Source organism: Rattus rattus, chromosome 1 (genome assembly GCF_011064425.1).
Source record: "Rattus rattus isolate New Zealand chromosome 1, Rrattus_CSIRO_v1, whole genome shotgun sequence".
Classification (NCBI taxonomy): Eukaryota; Metazoa; Chordata; class Mammalia; order Rodentia; family Muridae; genus Rattus; species Rattus rattus.
The window spans coordinates 238357378-238379513 of NC_046154.1; the positions used below are offsets into that span (position 1 = coordinate 238357378).

General features: G+C 43.5%; 1 protein-coding gene across 2 annotated transcripts in view; it reads right to left on the reverse strand.

The window, feature by feature from the left end:
* The window catches only part of Asap1 (ArfGAP with SH3 domain, ankyrin repeat and PH domain 1), a 282525-nt gene that overhangs the window by 48457 nt on the left and 211932 nt on the right, over nt 1-22136 (reverse strand). Inside the window, exons 11-15 of one of the 2 annotated variants that reach the window (XM_032916072.1) lie at nt 19568-19576; nt 18558-18658; nt 16120-16189; nt 3356-3443; nt 1188-1236 (exon numbers count right to left, since the gene is read on the reverse strand). In XM_032916072.1, the coding sequence (XP_032771963.1) occupies nt 1188-1236; nt 3356-3443; nt 16120-16189; nt 18558-18658; nt 19568-19576 (317 nt within the window). The remainder of the gene's footprint in view (nt 1-1187; nt 1237-3355; nt 3444-16119; nt 16190-18557; nt 18659-19567; nt 19577-22136) is intronic. The other variant, XM_032916064.1, reaches the window with a different exon arrangement.

Consider the following 22136-nt stretch of genomic DNA (forward strand, 5'->3'; position numbering starts at 1 on the left):
TCTAAATCGGGAGTGGGGTCGGGGCTAATATCCTGGCATTTTCCTTTCTTGTTCTCACTTACTGCAGTCACCAGCTCAAGGCTGCGGTATCAAGCCATAGTCTCCTCCACTGGCCAGGCAGAGAGGATGTCACTCACTTTTTCAGCTCGGGCCAGGTTTACCTTTCTGTAGAAAGCCATCTCTGGGCAGTTCCCTAGGAATCCAAGTCTGTCCCCAGCACGTGGGTCTCTTCTTGGTCCCTGAGCTGAGAGCCAACACCATGTCATGTGGTCTGTCTGTCTGGTTCTCACTGCTTCCTGTAACTCTTGGCAGCTCACTAGGCTTTCTTAGCTCCTCTGCTCTCTCTCCCACCTCGACTTATTTGTTCTCTTTCAGAGTCTGAGATCAGGCAGAGTACAGTACTCAGACAAATAGGAGTGGGAGGAGTGAGTGAGTGAGTGAAGCAAACGGGTCTGAACAGAGTTCTGGGGCTCTATGGCATTAAGGAATTACTGATGGACAATGAATTTTGGTAGTTCATTAAACTTGGTCTAAATTACTTGTGAGAAATAAAAATGTAAGCACTTCAAAATGGCTTAAGTGGGTGCTTCCTCACCGATGAAAACAGCCGAGAATGCAATATACTACCGTTTGAACTCCAGGTCACCAGAGAAAGAAAGGAATGAAGCTGACTTCAGGCTGCATTCCCTGTGGTGTGTGATACCCAACCTAGCTCTTCCCACTCACATGATTCCCTCTGACTGCGCCGTGCTTGTCCAGCCAGTGTCTCCCTTAGAGCTAGCCTCTTCTGCTTCTCTCATAAGAACAGCTAAGCATCTAGGCAGAACCCGTGAACATCCCAAATGACTTAAAAATGTGACCAAACACCAAGCAAGACACCTAAATACAGGGAAGCACAATCTTAAGATGAACAGGGCTCAGTGATTATTCCTAGCATCCCTAACTGGCTGTGCATGGATACAGACCAGAGGAACACAGAGCCGTGTGAAGAAGCTACAGGCAGAGACAAGGGGGCAGCAATCCTAGTAGTACTGAGGCTGGAGCTGAATATCCCAGGCGGGCAGGACTGATGGAGAGAAGAGCCAAGTGTGAAGGCCCAGAGACAGGAAAGAAATGTGACAAGCCACTAAGGTAGTTAATAATGCTTTAATTTCAAACCACTGCACCGTCATTTTAAAAGTACTTACGCTACATAGTCCTGCTCGTCTTCTGCCTGAAAGTGATATGTTCGATTATCTAAAACACAAAAACACAACATCTCAGAAAGGAGGAAATCTGTGAGCATGAATAGTGCAGTTTTAACGTCTCTGCAAAAACACAAACTCCATTATGTCTCAGCAGCTTAACTATTCACTTTGTTAGTATTATTTTCCTTAGGTACAAAGGACTAAAATAAGGTCACAAATACCATGCAGATGGTAGGCATTTTTGTTTGTTTGCTTGGGACAGTTTGGCTGTGTATAATACTCTTGACTTAGCCTCACTGGTGTGACTGTAGGCATGAACCATCGCACGTGGATGATATTCCTCTTTGAAAGACAGATTGAGAAAAAAGAGGTCCTATCTAACCCAGAGGAGTTTCAGTGGCGAACTGGCACAAGTCAGTACTTGCTATTCAGAGAGGATTGCTATTCCTTCTAGGATTCCAACTGCAGCAGGGAAGCAGCCCTCTCGGCCCGAATGGGCTGCTCTCCAGCTGAATCAGGCTCCAGGGAAGGCAGGTTTAACTTGTGCCTTCCAAAGAGGCATGACATTGATACCAGTGGACAGGATGTTCATGAGGGAAGTTCATCTTAAAAACCTAGGACTGTACAAGTGCTTCAACATATTTAGCTGGCATGACACAGAACATGTCACTGTTCCAGGCAGGCACTGCCACTCAGCACCCTTAGAGAGCACAGTGTACTTTAGACAACAGACATACAAATGCAGTAATACCCACCTTACTGCTGGCTGAGCTGGCCCAACTCACCCAGCCTTTTTCTTCTGTAAAATGGGAAAGTGATGACTTTTTCTAAGAATTAACAATACTGCACAAAATGCATCTGGCACATCTAAAAACTCAATATAAGTGATGCCTATTAATAGCTGAATCATAAAGTATGTGCCATCAATGATCTGAGTAATCCTGGAAATTCTAGGGTCTCTGAATTGTGCAGAGGTGCTGCAGGAGACTCCGCCTGCATCTGAGGACCCTCCCAAATGAGTCTGTCCTAGGACCGCATAAGAATCTCAGGGTGAGGACTGTATACAGCCTGTGCTTCTGTACAGGTCATGGCTCCCAGTTTGCCACGCTGGGCTTTGAGTTCGCATTGTTATACTTTAGGAGAGTATAGAGTGGCTCTGCTCTATCCTATCTGTTTGGTGTTTGAGGTCTGGGCATGGGACTTAACATGTGCCAAAGTGCTTTCTACAAAGCTATATCCCTCTTACTGTTGTGCAGAAGGAGTCCCCTCGCCTGCAGAGTGAGTCAGTAAGTGCAGGCTAGCAACACAGTACCTCCCACTGCCTGCTGAACACACAGAACATGGGATACAGGCAGAGAGCTGGTGGCTGGTCTTACTCCCTCACCAAGGAGAAAAGCAAAGTGCCACACAGTGACAGAGCAAGGGGTGTGGTGACAATAGCTCAACGAGGTTCAAAACAACAGTTTGAAGCAAGGGGGTTGGTTTTCCCTTGAAGAGCTTGATTTTGCAAGGATGTAATGGACAAATCAGACATGTTGCAACAGTGGTGTACCTGCATTCCTGCACCTATACCAGTGCTTCTTAACCAACAGGTGCGAACTACAACTTCAAAGTGTCTGAGTTTCACATTGAAACTTGTATCTTTACAGATCAGTAAGTGACATGGCAACACATGTCTGAGGGGCTATTAGAAACAGTTCAATGCCTGAGCCTAGAGTCTTACTGTTTTCTGAGTTTGGGTCCACTATGTATTCCTGGCTGACTTGGAGCTTGGTGCATAGTACAGGCTCACCTTCAACCCATGGCATCCACCTATCCTTCTGAAAGGTGTGCAGCAGACCCATCTGTTTACTTACATTCTAAATACATCACTCAGACACGGCTAAGCTATCACAATGCAAACTCAGAGACTGGAAATGGTGCAAACCCATAGATCTAGTGATATGAGAAACTGATGCAGGGTTGCTTGAGTTCAAGGTTAATTTAGGGGACAAAGTAAGATTCTGCTTCAAACAAGGAAGCATGCAAACAGATGGATTCTCAGGAGTCTCCCTAAACAAGCTGGAGTTAAATCTGAGGAGCCCCACTGAAAACTTTTGGTTTTTAAATACCTAGACCTGTAGATGTCAGAACCACAGTGACCAATTGGTTTTAAAAACAGGACTCACGTGATATCAGGTCAAAAGACTTCTTGTCCTCAGCATTTGGTTTCACCTGGCAGGTGAGGAGGTTTAACTTAGCAGGCTGCCTGTTGGACTGTAAAAGGGCAATATGTTACATACACAGCATCTCCACTCAATGCTTCGGTGCAGCATGCACTCAGAACACCTGCTCAGTGACAGAGGGACACAATATTGGCAGGGAAGAAAACAGACATTCAACCTCACTGCAATAAAACATCAGGCCTCTAGTTTCTGCCCTCACATACAAGCTAGTAGACAGTCTTGACAGACCCCATTAGAATTCTGACTTCAGTAAAGAGGAAAAAGAAGTAGTTATCCCACTCGATGTTTCTTAACTGTATACAGGCATGCTGGAGGTCAACCAGAATGGAACCGAGAATAGTTGGACATTGTCAGGCACGCAACTGGTACGTCTAAGCCTGTGTCTTACCATGAAAACCACTGACTTGTATTTTCATTCATTAATACAGGATGACCTCTGCAACAGTTACCTCACTGACATCCTAGGCATTTGTCAATACTGGTTGCAATATAAAAATTACTTAGCCTCAAAGTGTAAGAATACTTATCACTGTCTAGGCATTGTATAATGAGCCCTAATATCTGACGAGAGCAAACATGCAGTAAGAATTTATATCACGTACTAGTAAATACTCAGTCACACATTTAAAATAGACCCTACAAACATCTAGAAAGTAACTTAAGGGGTTCAGTACCCAATCATTCTTGCCTCCCTGCCTGTATTTGCCTAGGTCTCATGCTTCTTGCAGACATAATTAAAGAAAGAATTGTCAAGAGTGTCTGAGCTCAGCTATTTCTGCAAGAGAAATCTGTGCAACTTTCTGGTCAAACCTGAATGGCTGCTTCATATGATAATCATGACCTAAAAAAAGACCCAATTGCCATTCAGGAACTTCACTTTTAAAGGACTCGGAGGGAACAGTGAGAATATTCTGTAAACCGCTCTGAGATCTAAGCATCAGGGATGGCACTGAGCAAGAAATATCAACACACACTACATCTCCCCTAAGCAGCAGGCCCTGGAAGACAAACTGTTCCTGTGTGTGCTCGGCACTGTGAAGAAACCTTCCCTCGCAAAGATCAGACACAGAGAACGATGGATGCCCTCAGTGCCAGCTCAAGTATGGGAGCAGAGGGGAGGGCAGGGGGAGCTCACAGTCACTGCATCCACCTTTGATTGACAACTGGGGACAGTCCTGAGAGTTACAGCTAGGAGGAAGTGATGGTGCTGCAGGACCGTCAGCTGAGCCCAGGCTGGGAGGGGAGGCAGGAGCCGTGAGGCCGTGAGGGTTTCTTATGCAGATGTGAGTTTGGCTTGCTGACTGCCTACAGCCTGGGCCCATCTGCTGTGGATCCTGCATCTATCATTCTGGAGGCTGACAGTGTTACCATTTCCTCTATGAATGATTGCGGCACACGATAGCCTGTGAAGGCTGGAAAGGAAGGAGGGGACTTTGTCTATTGGTGAGCCTTTGAATATTATGTTGTTCGGAATCTGGCTTTAAGGAAGGCTGTAGAATGCTCAGGGGAATCAAGGGATGATTAAAGGGGTGGGAAAGGAAACTTTTCAGATAGGATAAAGGCATCAATCACAGTTCAGAGGAACAAGAGTGGGCATGACCTTACCGCTGTCTGAAAGCACATAAACGTCATTGGCAAGGCTGGGCAGCTGTTTTCCATATGTACCAATGGGAAAAAAAATGCTGTATTCAAACCATGTAAGATTTGGGCCAGACATATGGAAGAACTTCCCAAGCTTAAATTGATTAGGTATAATAAGAGGTTTCAGGATTTCTTTAAAACAATATTTTAAACCAATGTTTAGGACTCTTCAGTACAGAATTCTGGTTTTGAAAGTTTAAGAAACATTTGACATGTTTAAGAAACATTAAACGTGGCAGAAAGCTAACACAATAATTTCTTCATTCCAAATCTGGTATTTCAAGGTGTTTCTTAACACCAGAAACACCCAGCAATAGATGTAAAAGAACCAGTGAACTCAGTATTAGCTGCACACAGGCAAGTCAACCAGCACCACCCTCTTCTCATTGCTAGGTTTTCACTGGTTTAAATATCTGCTGGACAACTGTAGATAAGGGCTTTACACACTTTACTCCATTAGCAATAATACTTGGGTGTTTATCCTACAGAATGGTCAGCCTGCCACATCAACACAAACCTCAAGGGACAGGGCCCATCTTCCCTATACTGCACATACTCTACCCCAGGCTGAGCTGCAATAGGTGTAACCAAGAAAGGTGATATGCCCAGTGCTGAGTAGAGGGACAACAGAAAAGGTTTAGGGCTGGGCCTGGGGAATGTCGCACTCAAGTCCAAAGAGCTTTAGCAGAAGCACAGATATTACTATAGTGATAATGGTAATTCTAGCTGTTTGTTTAAGTTACAAAATTTCAAGAACACTTGACATTTACACTAAATTATAGGTATACTGATGAAAGACGACAATCTTCCTACAGATTAAAATTAGAGCAAAACTAAACAAGTTGGCCCAGCTGCATAGTGGTGGGACAGTTCGGGAAGGAAAGTGTGTTTATACGGTCCCCACCAACCCCAGTCCTTCACGAGACAGCCTTCCCTCACACCCGCTGCTCTCTATGGCTCTCATCACTATTTGTCTCCTGTCTTCCTTTCAACCAATGGTGTGCTACGTGCTTAGTATACAGCAAGCACTCAATCTAAGTACTACATCCCAAGAAATTCACATATACTTCTAGTACATCCTAAGAAATGCTTTTAGTTTTCTTTACTAGATGATGTGAGGGAGAGAGATGTTAACTCCCACCTCTAGTGTACTCAGTAAGGCAGTGGCTGAGTGGATCTGAGCCTCCAATCTTCTACTGCACTGTGCAGGCCAGCACGGAAAGAAATAGTGGCAGACCTATGGGAGCAGCTGTGTATCTGATTCTCACCAAAATTCCTAATTCAGCTTGATAAAAAAAAAAGACATTTTAGAGTGTGAAATAGTTTCTCACTCATTTGATGGTTACTAAAGCCTCTTCCCTGTTGTCTTTAAGTGCATGTGAAAAGCAGTGCTGTCACCGGCTGGAGGAAAAGCTGCTTACACGAGAGCGCACTTGCTGTTCAAGAGTATTTGGTCTGAGTTTTGGGGTGTGTACCAAGGACTCAGATTAAGTGAGCCACACCTTGCAGTGAAGATCCTAGCAAACCTGAGTGTCAACAAACCAGCTGAGTTGGGACATGGGAAGAGCAGCAGGTGCAAAAAGCCTGAAGCAGAAAGAGGGGCAGGTGGTCTGACTCCTGTTGAACAGAAAAGCACTCTGGAGTCCCAGCATGCTGCTGAAGGAAGATACTCAGAGCAGTGGCCATTCAGAGCTTCACTCGAGTGGATGGTGGACATGGAGAGTAACGCAGATGACCGAGAATGAGCATCTGAGTTAAAGGCATGGCCGAGGCTGGAGATTCCAGATACGGCCAAGATTCAAAACTAAGCTTTCCACTGAGGCCCTGGACGATGAGTGAGGACAAGGGCTCCTGAGGGGCTTCTCAGGAGGAACTTCATTTAGGAGTGCTGCTTCAGACTCTGCTGCATACCTGTCAGAACTGAAGATTTCACAGCTTGGCGCTCCTAAATACCCAGGCGTGGCCTTTTACAGACTTGTCTTTTGTTAAAATAATACAAAGTCACTCAGGAAAAGCCGAGATACTACACAGGAGAACTGCACCTGGTTGTCACCATTTTATACCCTCTGCTATTATTTTGATTTTAACAGGATTTCTCTGAGAGCATGATTTTTATTTTTCAATAAGCATTGGTTCAATTTGTATATATTGTTCTTAAAAACCGCTTTTCAATTGATACTATACTCATCTAAGGGCAAACACATTCAAGTTTCTGATACAAGAAATGTTTCAACTAGGGAACCCTGGGGTACACTCCATTCCTGCCTGACATGCCGCTTGGGTAGATGAACATCAACTTGCATGCAGAACTGCACTGTCAACACCATCAGTCTCTGCCTCCAGAAAACAAACAAGCTCACTCATGGGTCCTGCAGCGGCTCGGTATGCACCATGGTGCTGTTTGGGACGGAGCTGCAGGGTTACTGGTACAGACCTATTCTCTGTCAGCAGAACACAGCTGCTAACTTGCGCAGAAAGGAGATTGCAATTCCAATCATCCTGCTGAACTGCTCTACATCATAAACAAGATGAGGATATTATTAATTACTTAGGAAATAAGCCTGACCCCACCAGGCTGAGGTAAAAAATAAAATAAACCTCGTAGTACTTCCTCAGCCAGTGCTCGGAAGCAGAGATGCTGAGACCGTCGGTCACTTCAGAAGCTCCACCCAGTACTAGGTGCCTGCTGTCTCTAAGGGAGCGCGAGTACTCGACATGTGCTCAATGACCGCAATAAACCCTGGCAAGACATACGGTGCACACCAAACGCCTGCCCCAGAGAGAACTACCAACACAATTCCAGCATAGGAAAACCACTGGCTTTTGAAGGGTATTTTGGGTTGAACAAGACAAAATTTTTTCTTATGATCCCTTAAATTCCAAGTACTCCATGAACTGAGTGTGAGGAGGAAATACAGGCATGACCTGGTGGTCAGCTTACTTGGCACACTGCTCTTCTAAGAAGCATGGCATACTATGCTATTGCAGTCAGAACACTAAAGTAGCACAAGAAGCTGGCAGCTGGCTCTCTCCACATCTCCTTTTATGTGCTTCTTCCACAGAGACCCTGATGGTGTGACCACTCACTGTCCAATCCCAGGTCCTGTGCTAACTAATCAGTCACAGGCTTCCACTATATGACTCACTGGTTGTTCACGTGCAATAAAGCAGACACTGTTGCCTGAAATTATCCCTAGAGTGGTTCTTCTCCCTTTACCAGCCCACAGGCTTGTGGTGTTGTTGGGGGACACCCTGGTAATGACAGCATAGCCACTGTTCCTGAATCCAGTTCAGAGGCAAGGCCACTAGGGTCAAGAGGATGTGGCATGCTGACCTATGTCTCACGGGACCCAGTTCAGAGGCAAGGCTACTAAGGGTCAGGCAGATGTGGCAATGCTGATCTGTCTTACAGGGCCATCTCATTCTACTTACTACACTGCCTACTGGTCAAGGTCAGACCTGAAAAACTTGCCAAGAATCTTTACTGGTTCTTTTCTGGCTCTTTCTGCCCTTGAAGAGCCAGCTTGTTCGTTCTGCCTTCACACCGTGCATGTGTCTATTGAGAAATCCCCCCATTCTTAGCATGTCTAGATCCCAGACTGTTACTCTGTGGTCACAACCAAGCCCTATCACTTCAAAAACTGGCTAAACAGCTCCTTCTGGAAGTCTTGACTTTCCTTCCTACTGTAACCAATGGAACCAGTAATTTTCATTTCACAGGAGGTATGTGTAAGGAAAAAATGCTTAAAAGAAGACATTTTTGTTTTCTTTTCTTTTTTTTAAACTTTTATTAACACAAGGTTTGTCCATGTAGTCCTAGCTGTGCTAGAACACTTTGTAGCCCAGGTTGGCCTCAAGATCAGAGATCTACCTTGATTCAGCCTCCCAGTACAGGAATTAAAGGCATGTTCTCCTCACCCCCACCCCACTCCTGGCTTAAAAAAACACAGTTTCGGGGTTGGGGATTTAGCTCAGTGGTAGAGCGCTTGCCTAGGAAGCGCGAGGCCCTGGGTTCAGTCCCCAGCTCCGGAAAACAAACAAACAAACAAACAAAACAAAACAAAAAAAAACAAAAAAAACACAGTTTCGGTGGATCTCTGTATTGAAGAACCCTGTCCCTCTGTTTTGGGGGCTGTGCTCCATCCACTCTAGCGTCAACACTAAGTATATAGTATATAGTATATAGTATATAGTATATAGTATATAGTATATAGGATATAGGATATAGCTTGTGAGGCTGCTAATAAGAATGTTGCTGTTACTGTATTTGATGAAGTCGCTTCTCTCTTTAGTGTTTCAGGTTTTATGGCCATTTTTACAAACACAGAATGAGTGTTGCTATTGCAACTTATAGAGTGTAACTCAAGCAGGACAATGGGTCTCTCTACTATAGCACTGGCTGTCCTGGAGCCTACTAGGTATATAAGCCTGGCTTTAAACTCTCAGAGACCTACCTGCCTCTGCTTCCTAAGTGCTGGTTCTAAAGACATATTCCCCACACCTGCCTAGTAGGAAAAAAAATTTAAACTCACATATCCTGTGTAACTATAGTAGCTGTTTCAGTTCATGCCTTCTCACCCATCAAGAATTTATAAAATCCCACACCTTCTGTATGGAGTATCTACATGAACTTGATGATGAAACACCTAGGCTATAGTTATTATTATTACTTTTATAGAAGGCTCTCACTACATTATATCCACAAAGTAGGCAGGGAGTAGCCCTGCCCAGGATCTCTGCAGGCTCCTGTTACCTCCCACACCAAGGCAGGCCTTTGGAGTAAGGATATCATCCTGCTGTCAGGTGTGTGGTGTCATGTTCTGGCATAGTTTACATAAATGGACTCATTTAACTCTTACAGCCACTCAACATGTCCTAGTTCACTCTGCAGCTGTGATAAACACCAAGAAAGACTACTGACAACTCGCCATGGGTTCCAGGTACATGTGGTATACATGCACAGACACAGGCAAAATACTTATAAACATAAACATAAAATAAGCTAATTTTAAAAAGGGAGAAAAGGGATGTCAAAGTGTAGCATGGTGAGAGGTACTGCCTTGTGCTGGAAGAGACCTGGAAACTGTTCAAATGGACGAGAAATCAATAGAAACAGAAAATTAAAGTACTATGGGTTCAAGAAGATGCAGTAGGCAGTTACTTTTATGGCTGTCTCTTTTTGTTATCCAGGAGCCATAAACAGTGACAGTGTTCCAAGAATCTTCCTTAACGATGCAAACTATCTACACCAGCTTCCCGAAGTTCCTTCAACATGATGTCTGGGCTGGGCATTTAGGACGGAGCTTTCCTCTGTTCAAATAGAAGATCACTTCACTGTAGCAGGATGTACTCAGTTCTAGCTGAGGAGGTAGTTGTCCTTCGTTTTTGTATCACAGTATCCTGCTAGCTTCTTCTACAGCACCTTCCCAGGTTTACTCTGGACTTCAGGAGTGCAGGGGCCACCCTTTTAATCAATGCATATAATACCCACCCAAGTACTTTAATGAGGAAGTTATGTAACTGAGAAACTAAGGCTCCAAAAGATTAAATAACTCATCCAAGTTCTATAGCTTGTTTAGGGTTTAGCCCAAGTTTAACAGGTAGCAGCCCAAGTTTGTCCCCTTAGAATTTACAGTGCTGTTTTCTGATTTGTTGGAAGAAAGAAAAATAATTCTCTCCTCCCAAGGACAGACAATGGGCACAAGTGTAAGGAAAGGGGAGCCCAGATCAGGTTGAGAAAAAAACAATGCCACAAACACCAGCCATAGAAGTTAAATCCATTGCAGTGTAGATATCAATTATCTTGCAGGCCCACCTTACTTCTTCTATGTGTTGCCAGTGCACACAGTAGAGCCCTGGCTGGAGAATGTTGTCTTGGGAGCCCTGGACAAGCCTGAAAGACAACAGTTCTTGGAAACTGTCCATTGATGCAGAAAGTCCAAGGACAAAAAGAGAGTGACACCCACTTCTCCTCTAGTAAAGTGTCCTGGGAGTAGACAGAATTGCTGTCAGCTCCCACCAGGTAGAAATTTAAATTCTAAGGGTAAAGAACTGTGCCTCCAAGTGGCTTTGTAAAGTATGCTTAGAAGTAAAGGGAGAGCAATACAGAAGAATTCTGATAAACTCAGTTAACACCATGGAGGCAGCAACACACCAGTCAGATAAAGGAGTACTGACAAGAGAGCTGACATTTACTGAGCACTAGTTCTGCCCCACATCCTGTCCTAATGGCTCATAATCAATGAACTCACTTAATCTTTACAGCCATCTATGAAGCAGACACAATTAATGGCTCCAATTTATACAAACACTTGTCACTAGAAATCTAGTGTCAGAGAGGGGATTCACTCAGAAGGTCCACCTCCACGGTTGTAGATGGTGCAGTCCTACCTCTGCTCACTGAGATAATGATAACCAGCAAGCTTAAGGAATGCCTACTGCCATCCAGGCTTAGCTCACTGCCCAGCACTGCTTCCAGGCATGGTACAGGAGAGGATGGGTGAAGAGGCTCAAGCTCATTTAGTTGCAGCTGGATTCACAGGGCTGCACTCTTGTTATTGGCAGAACTTTATGGGTCTCTCGCATGTGTTCTAGCAATAAGTAATTCCTCTACACCAAGCCATACTCTTAATATCCCTCAGTTGCAAACAGAGAGCCTCCTGGCAGTGGGCACACACATCACCTTCAGTCACTCAGCTTGTCCTAGTTCTGCAGGAGTCCTGACCTTCTGGAGCAAAGTCCAAACCTTCCTGATAGACTTCTGGGTGATATTAAGGTAATTTTAGGGCTGTCTAAAGATAAGGGTGACTGTTAACTTAATAGCTGTTTCAGTGCAAATCTTAAGGGAGTCTGAAGGCATTTAAAAACATAAAATATCATGCACATAATCTTCAGATTCAAACAGACCTTCCTAAATCCCCCTCCACCGAGTAGTCCCTATCCTGAAACTATAGCGATCCAATGATGAGGAACAGTGTCTTACCGCAGAGAAGTTCTATATATGATGGAAGAGCAGAACTGGGAGCTTGAAAGTACAAACTGCATGGAGCCAGGCACGGAATATAGTCTGAGTCTTAGCCGTAAAATGTAGTTTAATTTAAAAACATCCACTGAAGAATGCAGTAAGACACACATATAATCCAGCTCTTACAAGTGTAAGTCAGTATTATGTACCTGAGGTCAGCATGGGCTATAAAACAAAGTCTTCCCACAAAGGAAAAAAGATGCGTTGAGCACTGAGCACTGACGATTTACTCAGCCAAGCACAGTGCTAGCTGCTGGCACTCCAAAGATACAGGTTGCGCCTTCCTGCTTCTCATCACTGTGCTGTGAGAACTGAAGACAGCAACCCCTGTCCTGAGGGTGTCTTGAGGACTAGTGGGGCTCTACTCTACAGGTATCGGTTATTCTGTGAATCCATACCTGAGTACGTGCACTGTCTGTGTCCCTTACCTCTGCAAAACCCCTGTCTATTGTTTACCCAGGACACTACCGGTTTTGATTTTCATCCAAATTTTATCTGACTAATAGTGTCTTTCTGTGGGGCAGGACTGTGATGTAGTTGCCAGCAGAAATGTCTGGACTAAAGAGAGAAAAGTGGGTCACAGTAACAACGGGAGGGAATCAGAATCAGGGAAGGGACTTGGTTTTTTCCTTCGCCCAAGCTCTATGTCAGTAGACTTCAGTAACACCATCTGAAAAGGCAGCACTAATAGCAGTACACTGTGAACCTCACACATGCCCTGCCCCCATCTCTTTAAATCCTCATGAGGTTTTTGAGTCGAACACTTTTTTCAAGGTCACAGAGTGAACAACAAACTGGGATTCAGACGCCAATCTGACAGATGCCACTGTCTATTAGCCACCAAACCGTGTGGCCAATGTGTTATTTGTTGTTAATTAGAATACACAGAAAACAGTTGGCTTGGCCACAGTAATGTCTTTTGGCAGGAAAAGAAAGAGAAGCAGAGAGAACTGAATTTTCATCTTTAGCAAATTGTTCAAGGTCAAATAACCAAGGAAACAGTGCAATGATGCCCTCATCACCCATATGGTCTCCTACCAGAAAGCCCTCCTATAACAGCAAGATAGAGCATGGGAAAGCCATTGTGTAATCTGTTAAATGTCTCCTGATGATGACAGAAAGAGCTCTCCTGTAGAAGGTACAAGAGTATACGACATCAGCCTTTCGCAAATTGCCAGATATGTCCACCCTAGTATATACATGTGATGGTGTGTGGATTAGGAGTGTGTCCACCTCTGTAACTGTGATGCCCAGGTCTGCACATGGAGAATGGTAGAATGATGACTGAATAAGCAAGTATTGGCAGGACAGCATATTAGCTATATTCCTTGTTTCTGTGACGAAATGCCTGACTCAAGGGAACTTAGGGTAGGAAGGTTTTACTTTGGCTCCTAAAGCATGGCTGTAGGATGTGAGGCAGCTAGTCCCATTATAAACACAGTGATGAACAGAGAGATGAATGCTGGCTCACCTGACTTCCTCATTTCCTTCTTTTCAGTCATTCTGGGACCCCTAATTCTATGGGGGTGCAACACACGCTTAGGGTGGGCATATCTTTCTCAGTTAAACCTCTCTAGGAATACTCTTACAGATGTAAGGGTAGAGGTGTGTCTTCTAAGTGATTCTAAATCCAGTCATACAGACAATGAAGTTCAATCATTACAGACAGCGTTAAAGTAACTACTAACTTGTCCAAGTCTGTGAGAAGGATTTCAGGTATCTCATGAGTGGGTTGGTTACAACTGTCATCAGGTAAAACACATAATTCTGCAAGGATAAGGGACAGAGACGATGCAACTACTCCACTTCCATAAAGAACAGCGATCTCTTAGATGCATGTGTTACTCCTGAGTGTGCTAGGAACCTGCAGTATGGCAAGGTGGTCGTGGCAAGATGGGCAGTGTCCAATGTCATGACTCAGAAAGACAGTAGGTTCTGTAGAGTGAGCCAAGCAGGGCAAAGTGGACCAAAGTCCCATAGATCTACATTTGTTTTCTAACTTTGTCAGTTAACAGCCAAGTCAGCCCTCCTGGTGCTTTGGTTTCTTCTTTTTTAAAGTCTTTTTTTTTTTTTTTTAAGATTTATTTATTTATTTTATATATGTGAGTACACTGTAGCTGACTTCAGACACACCAGAAGACGGCAATGGATTCCATGACAGATGGTTGTGAGCTACCATGTGGTTGCTGGGAATCGAACTCAAGACCTCTCTGGAAGAGCAACCAGTGCTCTTAACTGCTGAGCCATCTCTCCAGCCCCGTGCTTTGGTTTCTTCATAGATAAAATTAAGGCTGGGATGCTGTGGGCTATCAGGATGACTGAGTGAATATATTTTACGGAGGAGTGGTACTTCTTTTAGTTATCAACTAAAATGGACTAGTGAAATAATGCACACCCACCCCTCATCTATAAACTAGCACCATAATGCACACACATTCCTCATTTTATGTATCCTGTTTGCAAATGACTATGTGTCTTAGCTTGTCAGGAACATCACTTAACCCAGGAGGATTGAACTTTAACTCATTTTTTTTTCTTCAAGCAGAGGCCACTGGGTTAAGTTGTACATGTATTTTTAAAAACTCTTGGTACACACTGTTGGTATAGAGTTGAGGGAAATCTAGATTGTTTCCGGGTTCTGGCTGTGAGCATAGTTGAGCAAGTGTCCCTGTGGTACAGTAGGCATCTTTTGGGTGTATGCCCAGTGTCTTGAGGTAGAGTTACTCCTAATCTTATGAGAAACTGCCAAATTGACTTCCAAAGTACTTGTACAAGTCTGCAATCCTACCAGCCGTGGAGGAGTGTTCCTTTTGCTCTATAACTTCACCAGCATGTGCTGTTGCTGGAATTTTTGATCTCAGCCATTCTGATGGGTGTACAGTAGAATCTTGGAGTCATTTTGATTTGCATTTCTCTGATGACTAAGGATGTCGAACATTTCTTTAGGTGCTTCTCAACCATTTGAGATTGAGAATTCTGTTTAGCTCTGTATCCCAGTTTTTAACCGGGTTATTAGGATTGTTGCTGTCTAACTTCTTGAGTTCTATTTTGGATATTAGTTCTCTGTCAGATGCAGGGTTATTGACGATTTTCCCCAGTCGGTAGGCTGTCATTTGTCCTAATAACGGTATAGACTTGGTAATTTCCACTTCTGTGTGATACATTTCCCATTATGGCCTTTATCCTCCTTGAGAATTAAGATGATTTTTTTTAAGTACAAAAATGCCAAACCAGAAAAGCCCTATTTTACTAGTACACTCTAACAACATGACTGAAGATTTTTCATGCAATGTTTCCTATTGCTTTTTCAAGCAAAAAAAAAACAAAAAACAAAAAAAAACAAACATCCTCTACTATCTTTGTAGTTTGTAGGTTTTTCAGGATAACAACTAATTCTATATTTCCCAAAGGTCTTACGATTATAAAGTCAAGTCCTATCTGACTTAAGTTGAAGGGCAAACCAAACCACATCAAATCAAATCAAAACAATCAACCAAGGCCACCATGAGACAAGAGAAACCAGTAATTGTGAAGGACCATCCTAAATGACATGGCCCAAATTTACAAAGTACAGGAATCTCATCTGTGCTGGCTAATTTTATGTCAACGTATACAAGCTAGAGTCAGGAACTCAGGTTATGAAAATGCCTCCATGAGATCAATGGGAGAAGGCCCAGTCCACTGTGGGTGGGGCCACTCCTGGGCACCATTGTGGTCCTGGTTTCTGTAAGAAAGCAGGCTGATCAAGCCACAAGGAATAAACCTGTAAACAGCACCTCTCCATGAGCTCCACATCAGCTCCTGCCTCCAGGATCCTGCCCTACTTGAGTTCCTGTCCTCACTTCCTTTGACGATGAATTGTTACGTGGAATCAGAAGCAAATCAAGCTCTTTGGGTCATGCTGTTTCATCACAGCAATACTAGTCTTAGCTAAGACACTGTCAGAAGTTCATGCTGGTTACGTCAGTTCATTTGCCCTGGAGCTGAGGAGGCCAGAGAAGAAAGCATGAGGACAGATAAGGAAAGACTTGGGTTCACTTACAGTTGCATGTGAAATGGTCAGTATCCCATTCTTGACGGCACACTTCCTTCTTTGCCACACTTTCCGGATCCTAGGGAGCAAGTCAAACAGAACTTGATATTGTACATGATTCACTTGGAGTGTGCAATCATGTGGCAGGAGGCAAAGCAGTAATTATGAAGAGCTCTCCCCAGATAAAACCAGCTTCCTCCCCAAACTCGCACATGCATGCATGGGTGGGGCGAACTCGAGAACAAGAGTGAGTGAGCCATGGAGCTGCATTGCTTGGGACCACAGCCACCAGGTCCACAGGAGCAGGGACATCCTGAGCAAGGAAAGAAGTCAGGCCTTCTGCTGCCTTATAAGAGTAGCACCAGGAGGCCACTGAAGGTTTTCTAGGCCTATAACCATATTCTGTAATGCTTCCTCCCACTTCTTAAGTCCGTCTGGTAAGAATACAAAACATTATTTGTGTGTTAGTTAACTACTAGAAGGAGTTTGCTCCAAAGCATGCTGCACAGAGGGAAGGGAAAACCTACATCATTGGATTACATGTAAACTGAACATACAAACAAAATGCTAGTCTCTTAGGGAAGGAATAAGAACCATCATCTGAGAAACTGTCCTTAATCACAGTCACATGATCCACTTTCCTGTACAAGGACCAGGACCATGCCTGATTAGAGGAAGCACCTGTCATCACACCTGCAGCGGCTTTACTCAAGTGCTCCTGCGATTATTTCATCTCACTCTCACAGGAGCCTGTTAAGATCCCAGCAAGACACTCCTTGCCTAGCCAACACCACTTAATCCCTCTCTACCAACAGACTGCTGACCTGGAGGGATCAGTTCCTATGAGGTTCATTCAATTTACTTAAAATTTCTTTCATTAACCTTTCTTATTCACATATATTATGGAAACATAATATAAAATAAGTTCTCATATTTTCTTACACAGTTATTAGAGCCAAGGAAATTAACAAAGGCTCTTATCTTTTTGGCTGAGATAGCTAGTGAGGTGCTCCTGGTCACAGAGGAAAGAGGACATTCCCAAGACATCCCCTGCCTAGGTGTGGGCAACTGCACCTGCCCTTTGTGAACTCTTGACAGCCCCACCTTGCCCCTGGGAAAATGAGCTCATACAAGTAAGAAAGTATCGGTGGGGCTTCAGTCCGTGTCATCATGTGGCATTCTCCTAGCAAAGCTTTATGGTTTTGCTCATGTACCTTAATCTCTTAGAGACTGTCTATCTGTATTATCTGTATCATGATGGTATCTGAGACTACTCTGAGAAAATATACACAAACAATGGCTCCTCTAAGTGCCTTTGAGGCATAAAGTTTTAAAGTTATTTTACAATAATTTTTAAGTAACAAGTATTGTAAGATTGGGTTAAAAATTACTAATGCAATTTGTAGGAAAATGAAAATCACACAACATACAAGTGCTTACTCTTAGCAAGGGGGTCTGTCTTCATGTAGAAGGATTTCACTATTTTTCTCTTCCCTAGAAACCATCAAAAGCAACTCTGGATTATTAGTACTTATCTCTCACGTATGAAAATAAAACATTGATATGCTTTCTTTGTTTCTAACTCTAAGATAACTCCCCTGTGCTCCCTTCCTTATCGGCTCTCTCTGGTACAACCTGAGCACAGGGCGTTGGCCATGCTGCCACCGAACTACCTCCTTTATCTTTCTTCATTTCTGCCTAGGCTGCATGACAGTAAAGGCAAGTTCCCTTAGCCGTCTGCTTCAGATGCTAGAATGTTCGCTATGTATGTGAAGTGAATATTTGAAGGGGGAACAGACCAAAATAAAGGGGTCAGGACAAGCTTGTGCCAGTTTATGTCTTGAATGCGTCCAGAGCAGTCAAAGGCAGTATGGTGCTTTTTGACAGACACAGGTGAGATGCTGGGTGCTAAGCCAGAGCACCCAGGATGAGGTCTGGGCTCTCTCTCACTGTCAGTGCAGTCCTGTGGGATGGGCATAGGTGAGGAAGAGGCCCAGCAACATGGAGCAGGTGCTCACAGAGAACACCCAGGGTTCAACCACACACGACTCACAAGAAAGACTTCACTGAAGCAGCCGAGATGACAAGAGGCACATTATTTTTAGTTAGAAAAGGAAGGGTATGTGATAGATTGGTTGTGACAGAGACAATGTCATAGGATACTAGCAAGGTTGGGGTTTGGGCAGCCAGGTGCCATCTCAAGGAGAGAATATGACAGTGATAAAGCAGAGCTGAGTTTCTCTCTTCTCAGTTTTCCAAAAGTGCAAGTCACAAGCCAGAGGTGCTACCTGGATGCAGAACAATCAGGTTAGGTCAACTATTTGAGCAGAACCAGCTCAGAAAGCTTTTAAGTATGTTTTCTCAACAAGAGCCTAGACACAATCCCAGGGAGAACACTGCATGGGTGTGCTCGCTCCACAGTGGCCTAGCCAGGGCTGGACACATACCCGTCACTCTTCTTCAGGAGAAAGCCCTTCTTTTCACTGCCATACTCCTTGTTGCCCTGGAGCTGATGCATACTGTAGCCACCTTGCCGGCTCTGAGAGTCCTGGAAGACAGAAGAACAGACTAGCAAATGTCGGAGACTGCTCTGTTGGGCCACTGAGCCTTTGCCTGCTGGTCTGCCAATTATGGACTCTGGGAGCTGTCAAGCCCTACCTTTTATTTTAGCAGAGGAAGCAGGGCACGCCAATATTTGCCATACACGCAAAGCAAGTCCTAGGCAGAGCCTAGGGTCCAGTCTAGTTTAGTACTAATTCAAACATAAAAGAAACGGTGCTATGCTCAGCCCCTGTCTCCACTTGCAGCAGGAAGCAACAAGAATAGCTAAATGGGAACAGAAGGCAGGGAGTGTGCAAGCTCACAGTGCTCTTCCCTCTGCTGTACCTGGTCCCCTATACATGTGTGCTAGAGTCCTCTAAATAAAGGACATCTTCATTAAAAAGATTTCAGAGCAGGGTATTGGCAATTAGCATACAAATCTTGTAACTCACTATACACTGAGCATCTATAATTAGAATATCTGAATTCTGAAACCTTTTGATTATTGAAATGTACAAAACAGTCCTGGATTTGAGAGCAGTTTAGACCTCTTGAGTTACCCAGTTGGGAAACTATGCAAACATTCCAGAAAAGGAATAATCTGCCTATGGCACTCTGCGAAACAGACTATGCCAACACTTTTAGTCTGAAATCAGCATCCTATGGCACGAGAAGTCTAGGACGTGACAAAGCATGCATACTCCAGCAATGGAAGCAAGCAAGCCTGGTTTCACTTTGGCACTCCACTGGTACCTAACTACGGACTCTAAGGACAGGAAACAAACAATGGTCATAATATGAGAATGCAAGAAGTAAAATACAAACAAAACAAACATTAAGTGGAGCTGCAGCATGAGAACAAAGGTCTCTAGGCACACAGTAGGACAACGCATTCTCACAAAATGTATTAACTTACTCTTCTAGACTTCAATCAGGAAGGGCAAAGCAACACAGAAAAAAAGGCAGAACATTTGAAAATAGTTAATTGTGTTAAAAACTTTTATCAGCCGTAACTTAAGCAGTTTGTAAACTATACATAGAAAAGACGGTTGTAAAGATATACTAGAAAACACATCTTGATCATAATAGACTTTGGATGATAAAACAGTAAAATACTTCTATATCGATCAAGTTTTACATATTTTAGCTTATGTGTGGTTAATAATAGTTAACCATGATTAAGGATGATGAGGTAAATGTTAACACCATTCAAAATGTGGGAGCACAGAGAACCAACGTCTCATTGAAACCAAAATAAATTGAATACTCAGAAAACCAGAGCCACATATTGTGATGTCCTCTGTATTCTTGTTTCCCAATTGAAATGTGTGTGTATGTGTGTGGATGCACCCACATACGTAGGCACCCATGTGTGTGGAGGCTAGAGACCACTGTCAGGTAGGTGTCTGCCTCAATTACTCTCTATTGTATTTTTTTAACAGAATCTCTCATTAACCTGGGATCTATCACCAATTTGCTAGATTAGCTGGCCAGCAATCTCTAGGGATTTTTCTGCCTCCAAATGTCCAGAGGTGGAATTATGGGCATACTTGGATTTTTATGTGGGAGCTGAGGTTCAAACTCAGGTCCTCATGATTATACAGCAAGCACTTTATTCCTCTCGCCAACAAGACCATCTTTCCAGTCCCTGAAGAGAGGGTGGTATTATGTCCAGTTACAAGAAGTAACTGAGATTTGATGGTACAGAAGGAAAGAGCTACCGTAGCCTCTGGATATTTATCCATGGCTTGTGTTCAGCAAACAGTGAAAGTCAGGAGCTTCTCTTGACATTCAACCTTTCTCTAGTTCCAACAGTACTTGGAGGAACACTGCCAGGAAAATATTGCTTTGTAAAGCTATTCTACAGCTGATGTGAACGCTGTGTTCAAAGACATGGCCCAAGCATCTCCTCTCCTAGGGCCAGAGAGACTTGAGATCCCAAGCATAAGACTGTGTAGAGGATGGTCCTATTCCGACCTGGTAGTCTGAGCATGATGAAGGGAAGGGGTTGCAAGTAACACTCTTCTGTCTGTCTGTCTTCTTTTCTTGTTTTCCAAGGATACTTTTATTTTATTAACATTTATTTTATCTATGTGAGTGTGTTGCCTGCATGTATGTCTGTGTACCTGGAGCCTTCAGAGTCTGAAGAGGCGATAAGACCCCCTGCAATTGGAATTGTGAGTGGTTGTGAGCTGCCATGTGGGTGCTGGGAATTGAACCTGGGACCTCTGTCAGAGAAGCAAGTTCTCTCAACTGCTAACTCATCTCTCCATCCCTATTAGTCACTTCTTCCTTAATGTAAGACAGTTTGTTTTCAACAAGCCAGATTCCTTCCACGAAGTTGAACAAATCAGATTATCTGGGGTAGGGATGTAGGGCAGAATGAGATCTAGGGGTCTCTTGCAAAATTTATTAACATTTCTTTTTATATTCTTTTATGTACTCATGTACATATGTATATATGTATGTATTCATTTATTTAGTGTGTGTGTGCGTGTGTGTGTGCATGCGCGTGTGTGCGTGTGCGTCCGTGAGCGTGCGTGCTCATGTGCACGCAAAGGAGGAGGATCATTTCCAGGAGTCAATCTCTCCTGAAGGTTCAGTTCTGGTGGCAAGCACCTTCACCAGGTGAGCCATTAGATCTGCATTTTTTGACTTTCTGTATAATTCCAGAAATTACTAATTAATGACTTTCTTGGGTTAATAAAGGCATATAAATTAGTTTTACTGCATTGAGAAATAATGGCCATTCAGCTTACTTAGTAGAAGGACTTTTTTATTTTTTGCTTTTCTGAGACAGGGTTTCTCTGTGTAGCCCTGGTTATCCTGGAACTTGCTCTGTAGATCAAGCTGGCCTCAAACTCAAGAATCTGCATGCTTCTGCCTCCCAAGTGCTGAGATGACAGGCTTGTGCCTCCATCACTACCTGGTGCAGAGTCGCAGTATCAATAAATGAAAGGATGAATTTAGTTTTGAAAAAGTACTGCAAAATTATCAGCACTACTTATAATTTGATGCATATAACTGAAGAATGACATAGGTCTTGAGTTCTTTGATAGCATGAGAGAAATAAACAACATATTCAGGAAAGAAAAATGCCAAGTCCTAAACTCACTTAGGCAAAAACATGCAACAGCGAAAATAAACAATGAACTTGAAACCTTTGGGTAATTTTATGCCAAGAGCTAGGAAATGTATCTACCTCACGGAATCTACCTTACTGACTTCCAATTCGACCTCCTATACCCTAGTAGAGATAGAGAAATCACTTTCTTTGAAGCCACAATGACATGTGATATGCACTGTTAGTCTGTAAAACCTCATCCCTCTGAACTGAATGTAATTCCTATTCACTGATTTAATGGGTTTGTGAATGTTTTCGGTATTCAACTGAAAAGCAAGCCTTTACCACAGAGCTTCAAGTTTACAATGGCAGGTGTGGCTGGTGAGTGCCTGAACTCTGGGTAGTGTTTGGCACACTGAGG